The 23,319-nt window shown below is 41.6% G+C and overlaps 3 protein-coding genes across 4 annotated transcripts; 2 read left to right on the top strand and 1 right to left on the bottom strand.

Annotated features, from left to right (window-relative positions):
• Nucleotides 1-464: 464 nt before the first annotated feature.
• Nucleotides 465-8,978, top strand: nup85 (nucleoporin 85). Its single transcript, XM_080906149.1, has 19 exons — nucleotides 465-624; nucleotides 1,016-1,106; nucleotides 2,393-2,549; nucleotides 2,692-2,762; nucleotides 2,926-2,969; nucleotides 3,219-3,288; nucleotides 3,378-3,499; nucleotides 3,649-3,783; nucleotides 4,303-4,425; nucleotides 4,524-4,655; nucleotides 4,931-5,037; nucleotides 5,154-5,237; nucleotides 5,358-5,423; nucleotides 5,633-5,784; nucleotides 5,891-6,008; nucleotides 6,239-6,339; nucleotides 6,718-6,869; nucleotides 8,482-8,583; nucleotides 8,785-8,978. Exons 1-19 carry the CDS (start codon nucleotides 592-594, stop codon nucleotides 8,881-8,883), a joined length of 1,959 nt encoding a protein of 652 aa, XP_080762275.1. The 5' UTR covers nucleotides 465-591; the 3' UTR covers nucleotides 8,884-8,978.
• A 77-nt stretch (nucleotides 8,979-9,055) lies between these two features.
• Nucleotides 9,056-20,040, bottom strand: gga3b (golgi associated, gamma adaptin ear containing, ARF binding protein 3b). 2 transcript variants are annotated; one of them, XM_080906147.1, is made up of 17 exons: nucleotides 19,867-20,040; nucleotides 17,922-18,006; nucleotides 17,751-17,826; nucleotides 17,567-17,665; nucleotides 17,365-17,488; nucleotides 17,176-17,279; nucleotides 16,992-17,072; nucleotides 16,733-16,870; nucleotides 15,495-15,576; nucleotides 15,279-15,404; nucleotides 14,928-15,170; nucleotides 14,656-14,738; nucleotides 14,437-14,573; nucleotides 13,963-14,249; nucleotides 13,710-13,879; nucleotides 11,849-11,959; nucleotides 9,056-11,294 (listed from the first exon to the last, which is right to left on the bottom strand). In XM_080906147.1, the coding sequence occupies exons 1-17, from the start codon at nucleotides 19,904-19,906 to the stop codon at nucleotides 11,184-11,186; spliced, it is 2,097 nt and encodes a 698-aa protein (XP_080762273.1). In that variant the 5' UTR covers nucleotides 19,907-20,040; the 3' UTR covers nucleotides 9,056-11,183. The 2 variants fall into 2 exon arrangements, with proteins under 2 accessions (XP_080762273.1, XP_080762274.1); XM_080906148.1 differs by having other exon boundaries at nucleotides 14,928-15,167.
• Nucleotides 20,041-20,068: 28 nt separating this feature from the next.
• mrps7 (mitochondrial ribosomal protein S7) lies at nucleotides 20,069-23,260 on the top strand. Its single transcript, XM_080906151.1, has 5 exons — nucleotides 20,069-20,183; nucleotides 21,816-22,007; nucleotides 22,097-22,160; nucleotides 22,251-22,418; nucleotides 22,845-23,260. The coding sequence occupies exons 1-5, from the start codon at nucleotides 20,140-20,142 to the stop codon at nucleotides 23,064-23,066; spliced, it is 690 nt and encodes a 229-aa protein (XP_080762277.1). The 5' UTR covers nucleotides 20,069-20,139; the 3' UTR covers nucleotides 23,067-23,260.
• The last annotated feature ends 59 nt before the right edge of the window (nucleotides 23,261-23,319 follow it).

The following is a 23,319-nucleotide window of genomic DNA, read 5'->3' as shown; positions in this document are numbered from 1 at the left end:
GTGCAGCATAGTTCAGTCAGCATCACCACACATGATCCTCACTGCATGGGGAGAGCGATATGTGCACTTTTCCATTTCCTTTTTCGTTTTAACCCTTTAAATACCAGTGGCCATCTTGTTTTTTTGTTTTGCCTGATGGTGATGTGTAGGTGTACTGAACCAATGGTGGCCTTTACGAACTCAAACTGTAAGAGTACAGGGCAAAGCTGCACTGATTCTTCACAGATTCAAGTGGAGACATTAGTGGGGGTAGCATGTTCGTGGATAGCAAAAGACAAACCCAGCTTCTTAATGCTGGTAATGACCTTTCGTAGGTGAGTCCGGGCAGGCAGTTATAAGGTTAGTGATAAGCTGTGTTATCTGCATTTGTCGCGATAAATCCAAAATCCCGAGTCAAGCTCAGCCGACGGAAAAACAGGCAGGTAGACGGGCACCCCTTTCGGTGACATCTTAACGCATGCGCAGCAGGTACTTTCGACTGAAAGAGCGAGGCGCGTAAGCAGTACCGGTCCACATTTGCAGTTCATGGCGTGTTTATAGCCAAAAAAGTTCCCATTGTTGTCTTTTCTGTGTCGATGATATTGTTCACATATGGAGGAGGTAGACGTTGAGCCCACTATTACTGTAAGTAGCCATTGTAGCTTAGTGTTTTTAATTCCTTATTGCCACTAAATGGCTTTGCTAACAGGCTAACTTTCGCAAACACCTATTTCAACGACCCGTTTGAATATTTATATTGTACGTTGTCAAGAAATGTTAAGGGGCACACACTCAGCCATGTCACAAGTGTAAAAGTGGCAAGATTATAAGAAGATGAGTTAGAATTACTAGCAGCATTAATTACAGTTTGAGTTAGTAATATAGCTAGACCATGTCCCAGTCACCACTCAACCTTCTCACATAATATTAGAATTAAATATGAAACGGAATCATTTAATTTTAACCCTCGTCATGTTATTCACATTATTTTCAGTGTAGTAACAGTGTTTGTATTTTTTATTTTTTTTAATTGCAGAATATCCCTGCAATCAGTGATGGAAAGCACATGGGATTTGCATGGGGTCCTGGTGATATTCTTGTATATGAGACACGATACAAAGCATCAGGTATGCTTCAAAATTAGTACAAGGCACCATGTATACTTTCCCAGTTTTCCTCTCTCTTTTTCTTTTTAAGAGAATGAATGGTTTAGTGAATGCCTGTAAAATGCTGTCTTAATTTTTGTGTGTTTGTCACACTTTAATGTTTCATATTATCAAAAACATTTGGATTTTTGATGAACAAAGATGACCAGATTAAATATAAAAGGCAATTTTTAAATGACGGTTGCATTTATTAACAGAAAAAATGTATTCAGCGCTATCTGGCCCTGTGTTTTTGTTTGTTTGTTTTTTAAAAAAGATAATTGCCCCCCAAACTTAATAACTGGCTGTGCCACCGTTGGCAGCAAGTAATGCAATCAAGCGTTTGTGATAACTGGCAGCAAGTCTTTTACATCGCTGTGACCCACTCATCTTGGCAGACTTCATTTAATTCAGCCACATTGTAGGGTTTTCAAGTGTGAACGACTTGTTTAAGGTTTTTCCAATTCATCACAATTGGATTTAAGTCTAGAATTGCACTCCAAAACCTTACATTTGGGTTTTTGTGAGACATTCAGAGGTGGACCTCCTTGTTCAAATTCAAATTCAAATTTTATTTGTCACGTACACAGTCATACACAGTACGATATGTAGTGAAATGCTTGGACAACTGCTCGTGACCTAAAGAAAACAAAAAAAGGAAAGGCTATGAATAAGATAGGAAATAAATATGAAAAATTAAAAAGGGTAAATTTAACTAGGAAGGAATAAAATATAAATTAAGGTTGTGTGTTTCGAATCATCATAGAGTGATTAGAATTCATGGTTTCACCTAGCAGCTCCACACCATCACATTACCACCACCATGTATGACTGCTTATATGATGTTCTTTTATGAAATGCTATGTTAGATTTACACAAGAGGTAATGGGATTAAAAACATGCTTAGCCCTGGAACAATTAGGTTTGGATAACCTTTTTTTTCCTTCCTAATAAATGAAATCATTTAAAAACAGCATTGTCTTTGTCTAGTATTAAAATTTATCTATTTATCTGATCATGTAAGTGTGACATGATCAGATAAATAGACAAAAATAAGCAATCAGGAAGGGGGGGGGATTATTTTCCATAGCACTGTATGATGTGTTTTACTATATTTTTTTATGGTTACTTTTAGAGATGTGCAAATATATGTTTTCAGTAAACATATTTTGAGCCGTCTTTTTCAGACATTTAAATTTTGTTGCATATGTGCAATGACAATAACTATAATATTGCTGTTGTTCTTTCACCTCCTGCCTTTGTTTCAGGTGCTTCAGGATCAGGTTGCTCGTTCATCCATGAGATCAGGAAAGATGAGGACATATATTCCCCCATTTTACGCAAGCTTTTTAACGAGTCTCACCACATCTTCGTTGGCCTGCAGACAATTAGAGAGGACCTCCCTAGCAAGAGTAAAAAACCCCAGTAAGGGCGCGTGATGCAATCCCACCTCTGTTTGTTCAAATTGTTGGATTGCATATCAGTGGCATAACAATAGTTGCAAAAGTCACACAAAGCAGCACCCACATTGTATGTTTTACAATTTTACCTCTGCCTTACTCCTTAGATTTGTTAGTATCAGCAAAAATTATCGATCCGTGATCCGTGCTTGTATGGAGGAACTTCAGCAAGTTGCAGGTAATACTTTTGAAAATATGCTTCTTTTGGCAAAAATTTTGAGTTGATGTAACCATAAAAGTTTTGGCAGTTTTTTCAGATTTCTATTTTATAGTCTTGTTTATACAATAAAAACACAGGAAAGGTGTGTGATTACTCAGAAAAGAACTTTTCTTTTTTGCAGTTTCTACCAAAAATACAGAGTTGGCCACGCAGTGTGGAAATCAGGTAAGTACTAATGTTTGTGTGGCAATAACTTTCCCTGGACTAGTCCACATACAGAGCATGTATGATTTAATTGAGTAGCATGTCACATCTCTGTGGGTTTTATGACCACAATCAAACAGCCTGTATTTAAAAGGGGACGTTAATGCTCAGTTAGTGAGGAAGAATCCACATTCAGTTTTTTACTCGGATATACATTTCATTACATTGTTTAGTGGCACTATCCTGACCCTGATCTGCTTTTTGTTAAAGGTGTCCATTCTTTTGGCCATAGAACTGATCTGGAATCTGTGTGAAGTGCTGTTCATCGATGCTGCTCCAGGTTAGAATCTGCATCTTATGACTGGATTTTGGGGTTGGAGAAACACCCAAACAAATGTATGTGCAACATGGGTGTGTCTGTATTTTCAGCGGGCTCCCTGTTGCTCCACCTGCTGGACTGGGTAAGGTTACATAAGGCTGACGTGGACGAGAAGGCCAGGGAGGTGCTCCAAAGTGAGAGCCCTGCCGAGCACCGCGACTATTGGGACGTGGTAGGTGCAGCATGTGCGCACAGTTACATCTTTAAAGTGACATGTGCACTGTTGGTGTTCTGCATTTGCTTCTTCATCTGTGTTTTGTCTGATATGAATTCTCTGGAGAGATGTGAGTGATCACATGGCGTGTGTGTGTGTGTGCTCAGGTGGTGAGTTATGTGCTGCAGGGCAGGTTGGAAGAAGTCAGACAGATGCTGGTGAAACAGGCCAACCTACAGCCTGCTGCCAGGAGCATGTACAAGCAGATGGATACCTTGCTCAGCAAGATGCCCTTCTACAATGTAAGATAAAAATGCAGTGGTTTATTTCCTTTGAACGATAGCTGAAATTATTTTAATCATGCTTCTAAATGGGATTATTGTGAAAGTGTGCACTGTTAATTTTACAATCAGAAATTAATCACACAGGTTCTTGATGTTTTCTTAATGGGCTGTGGATGTGACATTAGAGGAAATTATCTCTAGGCTGCAAATACACAGTATGATGATATAAAATGATAATAAATGGTCTCCTATAAGTTAAAGTGTATCAAACATCAAATGTGCTGCTGTGGACTAAAATGAATTTAAGCCTCTTTATTTTGCTGGTGGTGAAATGAAAATCTACAAATCTGTTCAAAACTTCTTTGCTAAAGTTTCTGTTGCTTTCACATACATCATTCAGACAGTAAAGGGATTAAGTACAACATGTTTGTGTTCATTCAGTGCAGCGATTTCTCTAACGCAGCCTAAACACAAGATGAGCGCATGAGCCGACCCGTGCTGACTCACACCTCTGAATTTTCTGTAATGTTCCCTCAGCCTGGTGGCACTCAGACGCTCACAGAGTTTGATGTAAAGTGGAGGCACTGGCACGAGGAGGTGGACCGCTGCCTGCAGGACAACTCGTTCGCCAGCAACCGACATCTGGAGCTCATCTGCAAGGTGAGTGAGGAAGTTCATTATTGAAGGGTCAGTGCAAACATCCAGCAACAGTTAGGCTATTTTTTTTTTTTAAATGTCCCCACCCCATTTCACCTTAGATCCTTCTGGGAGATGAAGACACTTTGCTGGATCACAAGGAGCTGCTGGGTACCTGGTATCACTTTCTGGTCACGAGACTTCTCTTCTGCCACCCCACAGTGAAACTCACAGAGTTGCATTATTATGCTCAGGTATACCATATTCTCACATCATTCAGCATTTTAGAATCACTGCTGGTTTAGTCTTAAAAAGTATTGCATTTTTTTTTAAAACCTTGTCAGATATCCTGTAAATACTGTGGTAGAATAATTTTTTTAAAAAATATTTGCGTGTTACATCGTCTGTTGCAAATTTCAACCAGTTCATGTGGCTCTATGATTTACAGTTTGAAATTTGATTGTAAAAAATGTACAGCAGCCCCTGATTTATTGTTTGTGTATCTTGTTTGTATGTGTGCGCACTGCAGTCGTGCATGACGATGTTTCTGGACTTGAGGAGCGTCCCAGAGCCCCTGGACAACATCTTACTTGCTGCCTTTGAGTTTGACATCCATCAAGTCATCAAGGAGTGCAGGTAAGACAACTTTTTTTTTTTTTTTTTTTTGCATCCTGCCATATGTGTGTGTGTGTGTTACATGCAGCATACGAATGTGGGGTGGTTCATAAACTACCTTAATTGTTTCCTTTTAGCATTGCTCTCAACAACTGGTGGTTCGTGGCCCATTTGACAGATTTGTTGGATCATTGCAAACTCCTGCAGTCTCATAATCTCCAGTAAGGATGCCGATTGTCTGTTTTTGAACTTGTTTACCTTTTAATTTGGTTGTACACTTCATTAGCCAATATTTACCAAACCGTGTGTGTGTGTGTGTGTGTGTGTGTGTGTGTGTTTAGCTTTGGCTCCAACTTGAGAGAGTTTCTCCTTCTAGAATATGCTTCTGGTCTCTTCACTCATCACAGGTACGCTCATCCCAAGGTTCAGTGTAATGATGTATAATATATTTGCTTTTGTTTAGATTTACACAGGGTGTGACTAACGTGGCTCCCAGAACAGTTATTTTTATCCTGTTAATCTAGTTAAACAATCATTTCCTCTAATTGACCTTGTACAGGGTAAGCTGAAGTGTAGGTTATCACTGTCATGATTGAGCATGTTTTTCTGTGTTTAGCCTTTGGCAGTTGGCTGTGGATTACTTTGATCACTGTCCAGAGTTTGGTCGTGTCTACCTGGAGCTTCAGATAGAGCGCGTCCCTTTAGAGACGGAGCGTAAAGCTCTCAAGGTGCTGAGGGTTTGTGAGCAGAGGCAAATGTCAGAACAAGGTAACATGTTGCTTCTTAACTCTTAGAAACAAAGATGGGGCTGTTTTTGTTTTTCCAGTGCAGGAGAGACCTAAAACATTTTTTTTTTGTGTGTGTGTTTATGCAGTACGGAGTATTTGTAAGATCATGGCTATGCGGGCTCTGAGGAACAATAGGCTGGGCTCTGCTCTCTCATGGAGTATAAGAGCCAAAGATGCTGCATTTGCCACCCTGATTTCAGAGAGGTTAGTTTCTTTCATTATAATTGTAAAGATCCCAGATACTGTTACTTCACCCCCCCCCCCCCCCCCCCCTCTCCCTATTGGCCTTAGCAGGAAGTGTGGTCTCTTCCTGTTTAGTACTGCTTCCACTGTGAACATGTTCCTATACCATCAAACAGCAACCAACCCTTCTGCCCTCTGAATGTTTGTGTTATGGGTTCTGTGGTGTGTTTATGTGTATACTTGTGTTTTAGGTTCCTACAGGATTACTGTGCCAAAGGGACCTTCTCTGATCTGGACCTGATTGATAACTTGGGCCCGGCAATGCTCCTCAGCGACAGGCTGACTTTTCTCGGTATGCTCGGGGAATACACAGTTACTGGAGGACTAGTAGCACCGCCCCACTTGTGACTCAGCCACTGCGTCATTCTCACAAGTTCAGTCAACACATGAAGTGACGGGACATTCAGTCAGACCAGCTTCAGTTCACATGAGTCTCAGACACATAAATGTGCACACAGACGTCTAAATAAAGCTAGCCTGTTGTTTAGTGCAACAGCATGCCATGGTGCGTTTTACTACTGAAAAATCAGTAAAAATATGAGATAAACACAGATAAAATACGTTCCTATAGATTATTGCTGTTTGTGAACTGAGGAGGAACATGCACAAAACCTCCTGGATAATTTGAGCACATCTGAGTGTGAAAACTCTGCTTTATGTTCTTTCTCAGGAAAGTACCGCGAGTTCCACAAGCTGTACGGAGAGAAGCGTTTCAGGGAGGCGGCAAAGCTGCTCCTCTCCCTGATGACTGCAAAGATTGCTCCACAAAGCTTCTGGATGACTCTGCTGACCGATGCTCTGCCACTGCTGGAGCAGAAAGAGGTTAGTCACCAGCAACAAGTCCAGTTTTGGACAAAATTAGTGTGATAATTACAAGAAATCTAGGGCTGCTCAATTAATCGAATTTTAATCACGATTACGATCTGGGCTTTCAACGATCATTAAAAATGACTGAGCCGATTATTAGCCCCTCCCTCATTTATCCGCGACACCTTAAAGGCCGGTCCGTGAAAATATTGTCGGGCATAAACTGGTCCGTGGCGCAAAAAAGGTTGGAGACCGCTGATTAAGAGGACCCGAGGGAAGCTCGGAAAGCTAAGCAGAAGTTATTTGGAGAGGAGAGTGACTGCCGTTGGTTGAAAAGAGAAGTAAAAAAAACTTCAGTGGTGTTGCACACTATTTTATATTATTTTTAAAAGTCATTATTCAATACATTGTTATTGTTAACCCTTTAAAGCCGGTCAGAGCAGCACGCTCCGTTTTGTGTAACTATTTTTAAATCCCTGTAGAACCTGAACCGTGTAAGCTAGCGCAATAATTTGTTTTGCATATGAAACCGGAGGAGTTGTACTTACATCTTATGCCATCAGCTTGTCCTCGGTCACGGTTTCCTTCCACATATAGCTTTGCAAAAATTGCATAAAAAGCGCTTGCAGGAACAAAAACATAATATTCCAGAAACACGCTTTGCCGATCCGATCAGCTGTTCGTAACACTTCCCACAGTGAAACAGACGTCAGCGCGAACTATCGCATGTCTGCCATTTCCTGCCCGAAACCGGAAGTGACGTCATTTTCGCGGAAAATGTAGTTTTTTACTTGTAGGCCTTAAAAGCCTATACTGGTGTTTTTATAAGTCATGTTTGACTCTATACTTTTCTGAATAGTTTCTGGGATGCTTAGAACTCGAATTGCACTGCTGGAAATAGTTTATTTTGATGCACCTGCTGTTTTCTTTGCAAATTTGCATCATAGGATTGCTTTTTCGTTTTTCCTCTAGTATATAAAAATTGGTGTATCTCCAAAATAAAACTATGAAGACACTCAAAATAAATTTCCTGTGGTGGGAAACTATTTTTTGCAACTTTTTTGTATTTAAAGTTTTGAGGGATAAGCCTCTTAAATTTCTCCAAGTAGAAATATATGTAAAAAACAAAAACAAAAACGATTTTCAATTTTTTTGTAGTTTATTGCACTTTTTTGCAATTAATGTAGTTACTATGGACTTAATGCATACATATTATTAAAATATGGGCTATAACAGTTGTATAGCAACTTGAAATGCTCCCACAAATGGCACTACAACATGTAAAAAAATAATATAAGCTCTGGCGGACTTGGTTCTATAGTAGGTCTTAAAGGGTTAAATAAATATCGTCAAATAATCGAGATCTCAATTTCAGTGAAAATAATCGTGATTATCATTTTTGCCATAATCGAGCAGCCCTAAAGAAATCTGATACTGAAATGTACGACCGAGATATTTTCTACTGCAGTCTGCATGATACCACCACAATAAACTGCAGTGTCCCCCAAACTGGTGCGGATTTAAACTGAACAACATAAACTTTGATGTCCTAATTATGGTGTAACCAGAGTTGTACGTCTGAATCAGTTGTTGCTGCCCTACAACAACAGTGATTTCTTCTTCTCAGGTGATCTTCACAGCAGATCAAACCTATGAGCTGATGTTCTGTTTAGAGGAGCTCACCTCCTCCCTGAACATTACTGCATCCAGCACAGACAGGCCTATGCAGGTATGCATGTCCTCACATGGCCTTATTCCCTTCCACACAATCAGACTAAAAGCTCTCTAATAGCTGCTTCTAACCGCATGTTTAATATTTGGTGCTGCTATCACCACTGTTTTAATTTTAAGATGATATGTAGGCAGATGTCACTCTGGAAGTCTTACTAGATTGCTTCATCTTTTTATTTGAGTGTTTTTGTTGTTGCAGGAGGAAGACGTAGAGGTGACCAAAGTGGAGCTCCTGAGACTCGCTCTGGCCAGGAATCTGGCTCAAGCGATAGTCAAAGAGGGAACGGTGGAAATATAAAAGTTTGACTTTGCATTTTTGTACTGTATATATTAAAGAATCATTAATCACAATGTGCTCTTTGATAATAAAACACTTCATGATACTCATTGAAATCTGACCTTTTTGGAGATGGTTTGTCAAGCAAAATGACTTCAGAACATCAAACATCCATGAAGACTCTTTATTTTTTTCATGCAGCAAAGAAATGACACATCATACCTTTATATATACAGTCCTAACACTCTCCCCAAATCTACAAGTCACATTTTCACAGAAGTTGTCATACACCAAACAGCAGGTACATTACATTAGATGCTATGTACAGTAAACACACTTCTGTACATCCAGTATGATGAATAGAGGACTATCAGAGATGGGGCGCAGTGAAGTCAAAGCGTTCACACCCCTGAATGTTCTGAGTTCATTTTAAATGAATAAAATCATGAACTCAAGTATTCAGCGCCTTCAGTGTAGCGCTTTAAATTGTAGGTTGGTTGGTCCTTTTTATGTTGAGATGTGGGAATATGAATGGATCAAACATTGTCTAAATGTGTTTTAGAGCGCATGTAAGGTCCGAAAAAAAAGCTGAAGTCTTTGATAAAACATAATTCTTAGTCTGGGTATAAAAATATTTAAAGCTTTGAGATGTCCCTGGATAATACTGGCCTGGGTTACTGTAAAACAAGAAAAACTGAAACAACCTGGATTCTGTTTTTAAATAGCTCCGCCCACATGACAATTTGGGAAGGAAGATGGCCGTGAACCCAAAGACCACTAACAGAACCTGGTAATACCTCAGCCCAGATTAGTGAACCTGTCATATGGACGACCATCTATCAAACATGTTACAGCAGCAACACGAATGTCACTCTTCACTATCAACACTTGACAGACTGTTTGTAGTTGCCAAATTGCATTTGGTAAATCACTCTATGCACAGGTTATAGTCCACAGAGCAAGATTATCTGCTCTACCCTCTGTGAAGCAGGCCTGAAAGAAAAGTGACTTCATCCAAATATTACAGAAGTTTGTTTAAATTTCAGCAGTTTGAGTTATTACGTTGAAATTTTGAGATAACTTAAAAAATGTAAACTTATCGATTGCAAAACAGGCTGAGGTGGCTGCAGGACCTTTTTTGTAGCAAAGTCCAAGTTTTAAAGCCGGCAGATCTGCCAAGAGGTCTGTAGATGACAGTTCACAGATTCTTCCTATTGAATCTGATGACGGCTTAACGGGATCTCAGCGTGGATCACTAAACAAATATAAATGTATCCACATCTTCGGTGTGCAGAAAGTGAAAGGGGTCGGAGAGGACCGAGTACAGTTTCCCTCCATCCCACTGCTGCATACTGGATAATAATCTGCTTCGTTCTGGATTCAGATTCAGGTTGGTTCAGTTCACATTTGTTGGGTTTAGCGATCCACTGTCGTACCAGGAACAGAAAATAACTACGACAGAAATACTCCCAATACTGAGCCTGGTAGGAGGAGTGTAAACATGTTTAATAATACAAAACCAAACTATGGACAACCACTAACTGAGAATCATTTATCTTAAAAATGAAAACATGAAATAAAACCAGTGTTGGACTCCTAACTGCATTTCTGCAATTACACATTACCATCTAAGTCCTGCTGCACAACGTTTCCTTCATAACCTAGCAGAGGGCTACATTAGCAACACAATTTACTCACACATATCCAAAATCCATCCATAGAATAATCCAAAACACACGCCCCTCTTCTCTTTCTGCAGCAATGATATCTGACTGAATCCTTCATGTCAGCCTAATCTTCAACTCTCAGGATATATTCAAGTATAAATGTTCAGCAACACGAATAAATAGAAGCACATCTGCAGCGCAGGCTCTGCTAACTTCAAGGTTATTTTCTTTTAAAATATTTTTGTGATCAACCCAACATTTTAAGTCTCTAATGCATTATTCATTGCAGTTTCAAACCATTTCCCCTAGGGGAAAATGCATTAAAATATCTGTCAATAGCCTATAAGCACCAAGGCCTTACATACCAGTGTCTATCTTTGCTATGTTAGCTATCTGCAAGCGCTGCATCAATCATCAATAAAACTTTTAGTGATTGCTGTTGTTATTGCTGAGATGGACGTTGTCATCTCAGCAATAACAACGTCCAAAACATGAACTATTGTAAGGAATGTAAAGCTGAAGTGAAGAATATAACAAACGTTCCCCCTCCGGTCTCTCTGGGATGGATATGAACACACACACATGCGCACACTCACACCCCTTCATGGAGTATGAACCAGCCTGTCCCTGCTGAGCAGCCGGTCTCCACCGCTGCTATAGATGACCCCACATCTCTGGAGGGGGAAACTGGTCAACCTCTCCGACCTCGTTGCATGGGCGGTCTCCGAGAGTAAAAGCCAGCTTGTAGCGCAGACGCACCTTATCCTGCGAGGACAAGCAAAGAACATGCAAATTATACACACTCCCGCAGAAGGATTGGCAGCTCTGAAAATGCACTATTTGGACAAAAGTGTTGGGCTACCTATACGTTAGAGGTACAGGAGCTTTTATGGCATCCCATTCCAAATCCATAGGCATAGATTTGCAGTTATAACAGCTTCCACTCTTAGGGCAAGACTTTGTACAGGATTTTGGAGTATCTGTGATGTGAGACAATGATGTTGTCTGGCAATCTTTGCTCTAGTTCATCCCAAAGGTGTTCAGGGGGCAGGATTCTCCGCTGGCCAATCACCAAACAGATCCTGTATGCACTTTGTTTTGTACACTGGGGCATAGTCATGCTGGAACAGAAACTGACTTGTTGCAGTGGTCACACCCATCACAGCACCACACTGAAATTTAGAATAACCAACTTGTAAAAAAAACTGCTTAAAACACCTAAATTCAAAGATAAAACGGCGTAGTCCAACACTTTTGTCCACATAGTTTATGTATTGTTTGTATATTGTTGCCGCTGGAAGTGTTATTATGTAATCTACCTTTGCTGGATTGGCCAGCAGCATGATCTGAGTAATGGAGGCTGGAGGTAGAATGGGGTTAAAGGGTGCCAGCTCTGTTCCCGACGGGGGCTGCAGCTTCAGCTTCATCGACTGGTGGAAGACAAAAGGAAGAGTCAACGCTGTTCGTTTACGCCTTTATTAGAGGATTCACAGTTCTTCTTTTTGTTGCTGTAAGTGGCAAAGGGACATTTTACACTATGAAGACTGTTGAAGCCTCATATCAGCTTTGCATGAACTTAGATAAAGAGGAATGGAACTGATTATCCATCGTGAAAGATGACTTAAGGAAAGAGACTGAGCAACAGATATCACAAGTGAAAGATGAACTTAAGACATTGTGGATTAGTGAACAATTAAAGTTTCTTTCAGTTAAAATAGTCCATCCATCCATCACTTTTGCAGGGAAGCAGCAGCCTAAGCAGTGCTCATCCAGCGGAACACCAAGGCATTCCCAGGACACCAGAGAGGTGTAATCTCTTCATCATGTGCATCAAGGTCTCCAGTGCTTCCCAGTCAGACATGCCCAGAACACCTCAGCCAGGAGGTGCCCAGGAGCATCCTCGTCAAATGCTCAAACCGCCTCAATTGTCTCCTTTTGAAGCAGAAGACTAGCAGCTCTACTTTCAGTCCCTTCAGAATCATTGTACTCCTCACTCTGTCTCCAAGGGAGAGGCCAGTCACCCTTCACCCAGTCACAGAAATGAGAGAAAGCTCATTTCTGCTGCTTGTATCTGCATAATTTATTCTTTCTGTCAACATCCAAAGCTTGTGACTACAGGTGAGGGTAGAGACTAATCTGTAAATCAGCTCAGTGTCCCCAAACAGTCTATTTGGGCAACCGTGGCTCAGGGGGTTGGGAAGCGTATCTGTAACTGGAAGGTCGCCGGTTCGATCCCCGGGCTCTCTGTCCTGGTCGTTGTGTCCTTGGGCAAGACACTTTACCCTACCGCCTACTGGTGTTGGCCAGAGGGGCCGATGGCGCGATATGGCAGCCTCGCTTCTGTCAGTCTGCCCCAGGGCAGCTGTGGCTACAACTGTAGCTGCCTCCACCAGTGTGTGAATGCGAGAGTGAATGAATAGTGGCATTGTAAAGTGCTTTGGGTGCCTTGAAAAGCGCTATATAAATCCAATCCATTATTATTATCAATCTGCAATAATGCAATACTCTGCAGTGAAGCTTGAGAAACAGACCGAGAACGCCCCTCTATGGCAAAGACATTCCCTCCATCAGCGTTCCCCCCCAGCTGGACAATGCACCCTGACACAGTGCAAAAACTGCCACGAACAAAGAGCTAAAGGCACTGACCTGTTGCTAGTTGAGGAACTGTCTATGCACCAGTGGGTCAGAGCTATTTTAACGGCAGAAGGAAGACATTCACAACATTAGGTAGTTAGTTTTAAGATTATTGGCTGACTGGGGTGTGTTCTTGGAAAGGTTTTAAAGCTGTGTTAAACATTTTTAGAAGGTGTTATTGGACAAGAAACATCCAATCATCCAATAACATTTCAGCATATGAAAAATGAAGTAATCTGATAGAGCTAAACTGCCACTTTGGATTTCAATCAAACCTCTACTCATCACAAATATCTTGAATAGTACAAAAATAATAGAAGGAATGAAAACATCCATAAAAAGTACTTTAAAGCCAAAATCAGCACTGACTTACATATGAATCCTGTGGTTGGAGGATAAGACAAAACATTTCAAGAGATCTAAAGAGAGACTTTTCCAGTCATCGCTCAGGAAATGAGTAGGTGATAGGTCACAATGTAGGAGCCAATCAAAAGCAAACACTAGGTGATGCCCACAATGAAAGAACAGATGTGTTAATGTCTTTACCTTGGGCACAGCAGCTTGTAGGACCACATTGTGAACAGGCAGAGGTGCTGTATTAAGCATCGACACCACCATTACCAACACGTCAGGCCGCCCAGGGGGACAGTCAGAAGCAAAGTTGAGCAGCATGCGAACGCCATCCTTGTCATATGCAGTCACAGGTAAGACTTTACCTGAAGACACAGAGAATAGCCAGTCAAGCAGAGGCAGCCATTAACTACCCTCTCAGGTGCTGAGCCCTGTCTTTGTCTCTTACTCGGTCTGATGGCCTCCAGAGGGACGTGTACGTTGCTCAGGGAGATTTCATTGGCTCTAGCCGGGCTGCCCTGGAGTGGAGGGTGGCAAGGGGACAGAGAGCGAAACAGCGGACTTCCTGGGGCTGAGTCAAAGCTGTGAGCCTTCACATGGGACAAGGCTGGGGAGCCAGGCAAGGGTCCTTGGAGAAGAGCCGCTGAAGAGGGCGAGCCCTGCACAGGTACGAGGGGCGGTGCTGCTGCAGGCACTCCAAAGCTGGTTCCTCTGGCCGTCGTCTGGTTGGATAAACTGAAAATCCCATTTAATAAATGCCAATAAGACCTCACAATGCTGTTCTTGGAAAGTATCGGATATTTATGCCAAAATAGCCTCAGATTAGTGCTTTACGAGACAGAATTGCAGAAACCTTGCTACTTTGAGAATTTAAAATACAGGTTTCAAATAAACAGTGGACGGAAAAACATGAATAGATCACCTCTTGTGATCTGAAAAGCCCATCATGGCCAGATCCTGCAGGTTCTGTAGACTGTGGGTGACAGCTGGCTCAGCTGGTGGCACCACTGGACCTGAACAAGCTATGCTGCCAAACATACCAACACTTGTTGCTGGGGCCTGTGGAGGACAGGAGGAGGAAAGATAATTTACACACTGTTACACACTGACTACATATCTGCAGTTAGTTATCCTAGAGTACCTGCAAGGAACTCCACTGGTTGGAGATTTCATCCAGCTTTGGTTTTGATTGGCTGCTCTGAGAGGTAGGCGGGTCATTCAGTCCTGGGAGATGATGCAGGCATTTGTCATCATACAAGACTTTTTTTTCTTTATCTCTCATAAGATACAACAAAAACATGACTCGTTAGATGGTTTTCTCATTTAGCGCTTCACTAAAACACAATAAAAGCACATTTCCAAAACTGTCAAACTGCTCCTTTAATTCAATGAGACACGTTGGGGATGCTCTACCAAGAGACAGTAGCTCATCATCCAGGAGAGAGAGTGCAGTGGAGGCCTTGCTGGCAGGGGGATGACTCGGGCTGCTGCCCTGACTGCCAGCGAGGCGTTTGGGGGGAGGAGGCAGGACGGGGATGGGGATCACTGTGAGATCAGCAGCGACAGGATGTGAGGGCTGGGGTGGTGGAGCAGCAGGCTGTGGAGGGCTCGGAACATCAAGGCCGGCGAGGTCGATCAGTGTATCTGTGGTTTCTGCTGAGCGACACAGACATGAAAAGAGAATGCAGCAGATGTATTAGATACAAAAGGGCAATCAAGTTTTTAGCAAAAAAACCCCCAAAAAAAACCCCCAAAAAAACTGACCGCTCTCGCTGTGACCAGCTGTCGATAGAGGTTCTTCACTGTCGCCGTTGATTGGTTGCCCCTCAACAATCTTCTTATAGGCGTTGATGACTCTGGAGAGGTCATCGCTGGCCTGGAGGATGTCACCTGAGGAGTCGAAGGTCAGTGGTTATAGATTTTACGCACAAAAAGTGAAGACAGGGCTCGCTCAGTCAAACCAAGACCAATGTGACAAACCTAAACTGGTGTCATTGTCCTCCGTCTCAGTGGCCATTTTGAAAGCAGCTCGTCTCAGCTTGTCACAGCGCTCGTAGAGCTCCTGAGAGGTGACACAAAGGACGTGCTGTACGGTTAGCGTGCAGATGTGACACCAGCTGCTGTGTACTGCTGCTGTTAGAAACTTGGCAGACATTAAAGAATTTGAAAATATCAAATGAAAACATCAGGTTCAAACTATATTTGTTAAAAAACGCGGTGCATTCAACCCACAATGAAATGATAAAACAAATTACTGGAGTGCAAAATATGAATTACTTTATCTGTGCCTTTAAATACTGAATTGAAAATATCTGTTCCAACTTTTTCCATTTTCTGATTGTTGAGTAAAGAATAAAGAAGATGATCCTGTTGAATTGTATGTGTGCTTTTTTCCCCTGCAGGGACCAACCAGCAATTTCCACACAAAGTGCCAAAAACTGCAGTTCCTTAAATGGCCACTTGAGGCTGGTTCCAAATATGAGGTTAAAATTTCAAATTTTTCAGTAGAAAAAAAACGTGCATGGGTCCTGTAGGTCATTTTCCCCCTTCACAACAACTTTAGACATTGTTGTTGTACATGTGCTGCTGTGCTTGGGGTCATTGTTCTACTGCATGACCCAATTTAAGCCAAGCTTCAGCTGTCAGACGGATGGCCTCCCAACTGTGTCCAGAATACTTTGGTAAACAGAAAGGTTCATGGGCAAAATGACTGCAAGGTGCCTTGTGGCTGCAAAACAAGCCCGAATCATCACCCATCCACCATCATTTGAATGACAGGTGGGTCATCAACACAGCAGGCTTTAGTTGTTAGCTCCTTGCTGAGCTAAATCACATGACTGAACTGGAAGTGTCTGCTGTGTTTATGGTGTTTGTGCGTTTTTGAGCATTTTAATTCAGTATAGCATTGCATAGCTATCCATTCGGTTAAATGTACTCATACAGTCCAACAAGAATGTGCTTCCATTTTTTAAATGAAGATATTATTTCATTTGCAATAATTAGCACGTGACTGTGTCTGTGCGATTCATCTCGCAGTCTATCGATGTAGTTTCCGAACAAACCTAGCTAGCTGATAACTCAAAGCTGCACCATCTTGTCCAGTTATGGCCACTTTTGGTGACTAAAATCAATCTCAAAAAGGCAGCTCACAAGCCAGTGGGTTACATCGCAGTGGTCACCTCCATCTGTTATATACAGTCTATGGCATGGACGCACACCTTAATAATCTCCTTGTCTGAGTCAGTGGAACTGTCTTTATTGTAGTGGGACAGCATCTCGGTCAGTAGCTTGACGTTGATGTTCACCTCCTCCAGTGTGTGAATTCGCTTTGTAACCTTCTGCACCCGTGCCTCATCCTGGCAAAATATAAAACCCAATAAAGGGTTTTACATCAGAAAAATAGTGCAAAGTGCATTTGAAAAAGAACTCAATGGCTGCGGTAAATAGTCTCATTCACAAGGGTCTGACATGTCTCACCTCTTTCACCATGTTTTTGATTAATCTGTTGGCTTCCTGAAGATCTTCTGGGTTTTTACTCCGGAGAAGCTCAGCAAGCAGCTACACAGACACAGACATCAGTCTGCTTGTTGTAATAATATAAGTATACGGAGTATATTTACACTAAAACAAATGATTTCAATAGGATGAGGCAATCTCTCACCTTGCCCATGTCCTCGTTGTCAAACACAGGATGTTTAGGTCGCGTTGGAGGAGAAGGGATCAGAGTCCTATCCAGCGGTAACTCTGGGTCATGTGCCACAAGGCCTGTCAAAGAGAGCAAGGACAGGACTGAGGAAGATGTGTCTTTATATCCTTTATGCTAATCTGACTGATCCACATCCACACATACCCTGTCTCTTCAGCGTCTGGTAGGCTTCACCGATCTTGGTTTCACTGGGAAAAGCGACGGTCCAGCTGTACAGCATTTCAACAATCTTCAATTTCACCTTCTCAGGTGCACTGTCGCCCATGTACTGGAAATACAAAGCAATGACTCATTAGCCACTCAGCACGTGTTTTATCAGCACGAAACCTACCTGAAGACGACCCACCTTTGGAGAAACAACTTTAATCAGCTCATTCAAAAATCTATATTTTCCGACTTCATTGTGAAACCGTCTGCCGCAGTTCTTCATACACGCCTCCAGCACCTGCCCACACGACATTTATGTGAATGGTTGGTTTAGCAGTTCGTAAAAAATGTGCTTGCTGACGGTTCTGTGCAGCATTTCTTACTGTCAGAGCTTGAAGTGCTTCCCATTCTTGTGGAGAGTGGATTTTGTGTACGAGCAGCGTTACGGCTATCTGGGGACTGCAAAAAAAAAAAAGAGAGACCGGAAAGAAAAAATAAATCCATAAATATATTCCTGTGCTAGTTGAAAAAAATAAAAATGCATTAGACGTTACCCTTCCAGTTCCTTGTTGATCTGATCACAGAAGCCAATGATGTACTCCCAATCCTCTTGCCGGTTTGTTGGATGGGTGGCTTTATCTGTAAGAGAAAGACCATTGCACCAACTAAACATATGCCTTTAAGTAGCATCTTCTTCAGTGAATCTGATGGGTTCCTTCCTGTGAAAAGGGAGTTTTTCCTTCCCACTGTCACCATGTGCCTGCTCAAAGGGGATTGCCTGATTGTTGGGGTTTTCTTTGTATTATTGTACGCCTGGAGGCCACTGTAGTTGTGATTTTGCGTTATATTAATAAAACAGAAATTGGATCAGAAAACTGCATATAACATAAAGCTTGACATTTACTCACTCCAAGTAAAAAATCCTGCTTACAAAGTCAGAACAAGCAGGCTAAAAAGGAGTTCTGCATTAATTATCCTCTCTGACCAATATTTCTAAAGAATCTGATATTATCGGACTGTTGATAGTGGGCATCAGTGATGTATTATTATTAAGACTAATCAGCTGAATACTTTGTATACACAGAGTTTAGTCTGACCCATTGTGATGATGAGGGAAAAAAGAAAAGCTCTGAACCAAAAAAAACAAAACAAATAATAACATAAAACAAAAAAAAATCAACATAAATATCAGGATTTGTTATTGGCCAAAATGTTCATTTAAACATCAGTATCAACACAGAATTCACAACCACTGCGTCCCTAGTTTTATATTTGATGTATTTAATATTAATCTGTTTTTATTTGGTAATATGCGAGACACATAAACACAACACTTGAAGTCAACAGACTCACAGACATCCCACAAGCATCTACACCATCGCCTCCTTATTCTTTCTCTACAACCAAGTTTTTAAAGACTGAAACTAAAAACACAGACCTGTACATAAACAGCCCCAAACACTCCCCTCCTGGTCATGCGTCTATAAATAACTACTTGCGCCACACACCTGTTTGCCCTTGTTATCCTGCCCCACCCCACCCTTAACCAGTCTAAAGGTATCTGGCATCAATCCACAGTGAAAGCCTCCCCCAGTCCAAGCCTGAGGCCTTGCTCACTGCTTCATTATCAATAAATATTTATCATTCACATTTGGGGTTGGGGGTCCTTAAGTTTCTGTGGCTAATTACTAAGAGAAATCTGAAATGTGATAAGCTTTGAGGGCTCAAACCCCTTGCTTCCTTCTCTGCAATGTTTACTCTGCAGATTGTCAAAAGACGTGGCTGATCCTTTTAGTTTTTTAGTTTATTCAGTCCTTTATCCACCACCTCAGATTTCCAGTCATCCACATACAGCACACACTGACTCAACCCTGTCTTGGGTAAACAAACTTATTGAGTAACCTGGGTTACCTGGTTTAATCTTCACAATACATTCTATTTAAATGTTTGCAGAATCCAAATCTCAAAAGCCAAAAAAAACAAAACAAAACAATATTTCTTACATATATATACACACACACATGTATGTATATACATTAACTATATACACACATGTGAGTCCCGTGTGCTGACCCCGACAATGCAGTGACTGTTACAACTCCTCCCCTGTGTAATAACAGATGCATTGTCCACAGTTTCCAGTGTTGTGCATTCATCTCCCACACCCATCTGTTTCTGCCATGAAAGCTGCGCTCAAGCTGTACAGCGAGGGGTAACTATCCGCGGAGCTCCGCGCCTCTGCACAATCACTGCACGCACTGATCTGTCACTGGCAAAGACTTGTGTTTATTACAGCTCTCCACCCATTCAGCTAAACATGCAGACAGTGATTGGACTGGGCTGGCAGCCTGGATCTCTGCTCAAACTGCAGGAAAGACGCTTTCGGCGAGGCGCTGACAGCTTCTGCACACGCTGATTTTCTCCTCCATCACAGCGGAGCAACACGTCTAGCTAATCAGCCATGCTATTTAATTAATAAAAATGGGATTAATAACTCACTGAGCCAAGATTCAAGCGACTCCCCTTCCTGGTACGCCATAGCACTACAAACATCGCGTGATGTCACCGGCGTGTGCGCGAGAGTCCGAAGAAAAAAAATATTGTCGGAATTAATTTCACAAAAAGACAAAATCTAATTTTAAAATATATAGTTCTTCAATTTTGGCACTAAAAATGTAAAATGAGAATTTTCAGAAAGTAGCTTTTTTTTTATTCCAAAGGCACCTGCGAGACTACTAACCCGGGGTCCTAACAGACGCTCACACTTTCAAGATGGCTGCTTCCATCTCAGGATTATTAAAACCTTGGACGCCGAGGTAAAAGAAAAACAACCCTTTTACTAACACGCACACATTAGCAGGCGGTTTCGAGTTGTACGTTATTTATACATTAATATAATTTGAGTGACTACAAATTAAACTAACTAGCTGTGGTATTACATTTAAACCAGTCCCCCAAAGAGGTGAAGGGTGTAATGTTTAGCACATTTTATTTTTATTAAGACAGAATTGACAGTTTTCTTCTTTATCAACAGATTATCTTATCGTTTTGAAAATAATGATAAATGGATCCCACATGTAATTAATATCTGCATGTTTTCACTTATTATTTTATATTATTTATAAAACAAATCAGCAAATATACGTCGGCCGGTTGTTTTTAGGTACACCTGTTCAGCTGCTCGTTAACAAAATATCTATTCAGCCAATTACATGGCACCAACTGAGTTCATTTAGACATGGTCAAGACGACCGGCTCAAGTTCAAACTGACCATCAGAATGAGGAAGAGAGGTGAAGCAGATGAGCTCCAGCTGCAGAAGTCCACACCGGCTGCCATCTCTGTCAGCTAAGAACAGGAAAATTAGGCTACAATTTACACAGACTCAACAAAATTCGATAAAAAGATTGGAAATACGTTACCTGGTGTAATGAGTCTTGATTTCTGCTGCGACGTTTGGATGGTGGGGTCAGCATTGGTGTAGTGGATATTTTTCCTTGAGTACCTTAGCACCAACTTTCATTTAAACACCACAGCCTACCTGAGTGTTTTTGCTGATCACGTCTCTTTATGACCAGAGTTAATCATCTTCGGTTTGCTGCTTCCTGAATGCTCCAAGTCACAAAGCTCACATGATCTCAAACTTGCCACAGTCACCAGATCTCATCTCCAATAAACCATCGTTAGTTTGTGATAGAACAAGAGATTCACATAATGGATGTGTGACAAATCTGCAGCAACTGTGTGTGCTGTCATGCCAATATGGACCCAAATCTCTGAGGAATGTTTCCAGCACCTTTTTGACTTTATGCTAAAATAATTGAAAATTAATGCAAAAGGCAACCCAGTACTAGCAAGGTGTGTCAAATGAAGTGGGTGGTGACTGTGGACATCTTTTAGAGTATCTTGCTTTGTTTGACCAGCAGCCTGTAATCCAGATATTTAGTTCACAGCTATATAATTCTGGGAAGAAGCTGAGAGTGCCTAAATTTAAAAAAAAGAAAAAGAAAGAAGAAGAAATACTAGAATATCTGGTGATTGACTGACAAATAATGAAGAAATTCCTGATTCACAGAGACATTTCTGATGTGTATTGACAGTCTGTTATTGGATTTATTTAGTGGTGCTGTTTACTGTGTACTTGGGTTTTAGCCTTGTGCTTTACAGTAGGGTTTTCAAGGATACGTGACCATAGGAAAGTGAAAAATATTTGAACAGTTTTAATGTGATAGATTACTTGTAAATGGTCCAATTGATTAACTCTGAGTTATAATTGGTGATGACCTCAATCATAACCATTTGCTTTAGCGAAACGAAAAAAGTTTTTTTTTTTTTTTGATAGATTAGGATTAGTTTAAATTTTTTTTCTTCAGCTGACAGTGAGACACTGTCAGCAGACACAAACTACCCAGTAACTTTGTGAAACTCAGTTCTGTCATTTGTTTGCAGAGTGTTCCTGGTGAGATGGAGCAGATACAACCCTTATTATCTGGAACCTGAAGTCAGCAAGGAGGCCTACAGCCGACCAGCGACGGAGCTGAGTGCAGAGGAGAAGGAACAGCGCGAGCTCAAGACCCTCAGGCCCATCAAGGCAGCCACCAGCGGAGTCTCAAGCTCTGTTTTTGATGACCCAGTCATCAGGTAGACTCACATCTCAGCTCACAACAACAGGAAAGATGTGTGCATAGGAATGTTCATGTCAGGTGATGATTTTTGTCTTTGTTTTTCAGTAAATTCATCAACATGATGATGGAACATGGAAACAAGGTTTTGGCTAGAGAGATAATGACACAGGTAAAAAAAAACATGTTAATAATAAATAGAGGTGTCAACAGCAGTCTAAATAAACGGTAAATAGATAACTACTGCTTGTCTTGTGTTTAGACGCTGGAGAACATAAAGAAGAAGCAGGTGGAGAAGTATCACAAAGCTTCTGAGGGGGAGAGGGAAGCGATCGAGTGTAACCCCTACACCATCTTTCACCAGGCTCTGGAGAACTGCAAGCCTGTGGTTGGGCTAGCCAGCATACAGAAAGGTGGAAAATACTACCAGGTCAGTAATGAGACACACCACTGCCTGCACAGAAAACACAGAAAAATAAGATTCAATTCAGTTTTATTTATATAGAGCCAAGTCACAAGTTGCCTCAAGGCAACATAAAGACTCTACAATAATATAGAGAGAAGCCCAACAGTCACATGACCCTTCTGAGAAAGTATTTGGTGACAGTGGGAAGGGAAAACTCCCCTTTAACGGGAAGAAATCTCCAGCTGAATTGGCACCGGGGAGGGGCATCTATCTGCCATAACTGATGAGAGGGAGACAGGACAAATGATGCTTTTCGACAGCTTCCACACTTTAAAAATGGGACACACAGTTTGTCTTTGTGGTTTGGTTTTTAGACACATCTGCTGATCTTATATCTGCGAAGCATAAAGGCAAGTAATTGCATTCCTCTTGGCCTCTGACCCCACCCAGGTGCCCATTCCACTCACGGACAACAGGCGGCGCTTCCTCGCCATGAAGTGGATGATCACAGAGTGCCGGGACAACAAACACAGACGCACGCACATGTATGAAAAACTCTCCCAGGAGCTGCTGGCGGCCTTTGGCAAAGAGGGCAACGTGATGAAGAAGAAGTACGAGCTGCACAAGATGGCTGAAGCCAACAGAGCCTATGCTCACTACCGCTGGTGGTAGAAAGCAGCGAAACGGCGTCGACTGAAATCTGATGACTAACAGACTGGAATGAAGTCAGGTCAGCCGCACAGAGCCGCAGCAGCTCAAAGTGCTGAGACATAAAAATCATTTGGACTGTAAAATGCTGTCAGAGGGATGAAGCGTGTATAAAGAAGAACTGAACATGGCTTACTGTCACTGTTGTATTAAGGAAGCTGTACTGTGTACAAGTGTGTTGTATTTGCAATAATAAATGCAAATAATACAAACTTAC

The sequence above is a fragment of the Rhamphochromis sp. 'chilingali' genome, assembly GCF_963969265.1.
Source record: "Rhamphochromis sp. 'chilingali' genome assembly, chromosome: 15".
In the NCBI taxonomy this organism is placed as follows: domain Eukaryota; kingdom Metazoa; phylum Chordata; class Actinopteri; order Cichliformes; family Cichlidae; genus Rhamphochromis; species Rhamphochromis sp. 'chilingali'.
This window is presented reverse-complemented; position numbering and strand designations above follow the sequence as displayed.

Coding starts and splice junctions, on each gene's coding strand:
- mrps7 (XM_080906151.1), top strand. CDS start 20,140: ATGGCTGCTTCCATCTCAGGATTATTAAAACCTTGGACGCCGAG. Junction 20,184..21,815: donor TTAAAACCTTGGACGCCGAG/GTAAAAGAAAAA, acceptor ATTTGTTTGCAG/AGTGTTCCTGGTGAGATGGA. Junction 22,008..22,096: donor TTTGATGACCCAGTCATCAG/GTAGACTCACAT, acceptor TTTGTTTTTCAG/TAAATTCATCAACATGATGA.
- nup85 (XM_080906149.1), top strand. CDS start 592: ATGGAGGAGGTAGACGTTGAGCCCACTATTACT. Junction 2,550..2,691: donor AGCAAGAGTAAAAAACCCCA/GTAAGGGCGCGT, acceptor CTTACTCCTTAG/ATTTGTTAGTATCAGCAAAA. Junction 2,970..3,218: donor CCACGCAGTGTGGAAATCAG/GTAAGTACTAAT, acceptor TTTTTGTTAAAG/GTGTCCATTCTTTTGGCCAT.
- gga3b (XM_080906147.1), bottom strand. CDS start 19,906: ATGGCGTACCAGGAAGGGGAGTCGCTTGAATCTTGGCTCA. Junction 15,577..16,732: donor CAGACAAGGAGATTATTAAG/GTGTGCGTCCAT, acceptor GTCACCTCTCAG/GAGCTCTACGAGCGCTGTGA. Junction 14,574..14,655: donor ACCAGTGGAGTTCCTTGCAG/GTACTCTAGGAT, acceptor TGTCCTCCACAG/GCCCCAGCAACAAGTGTTGG.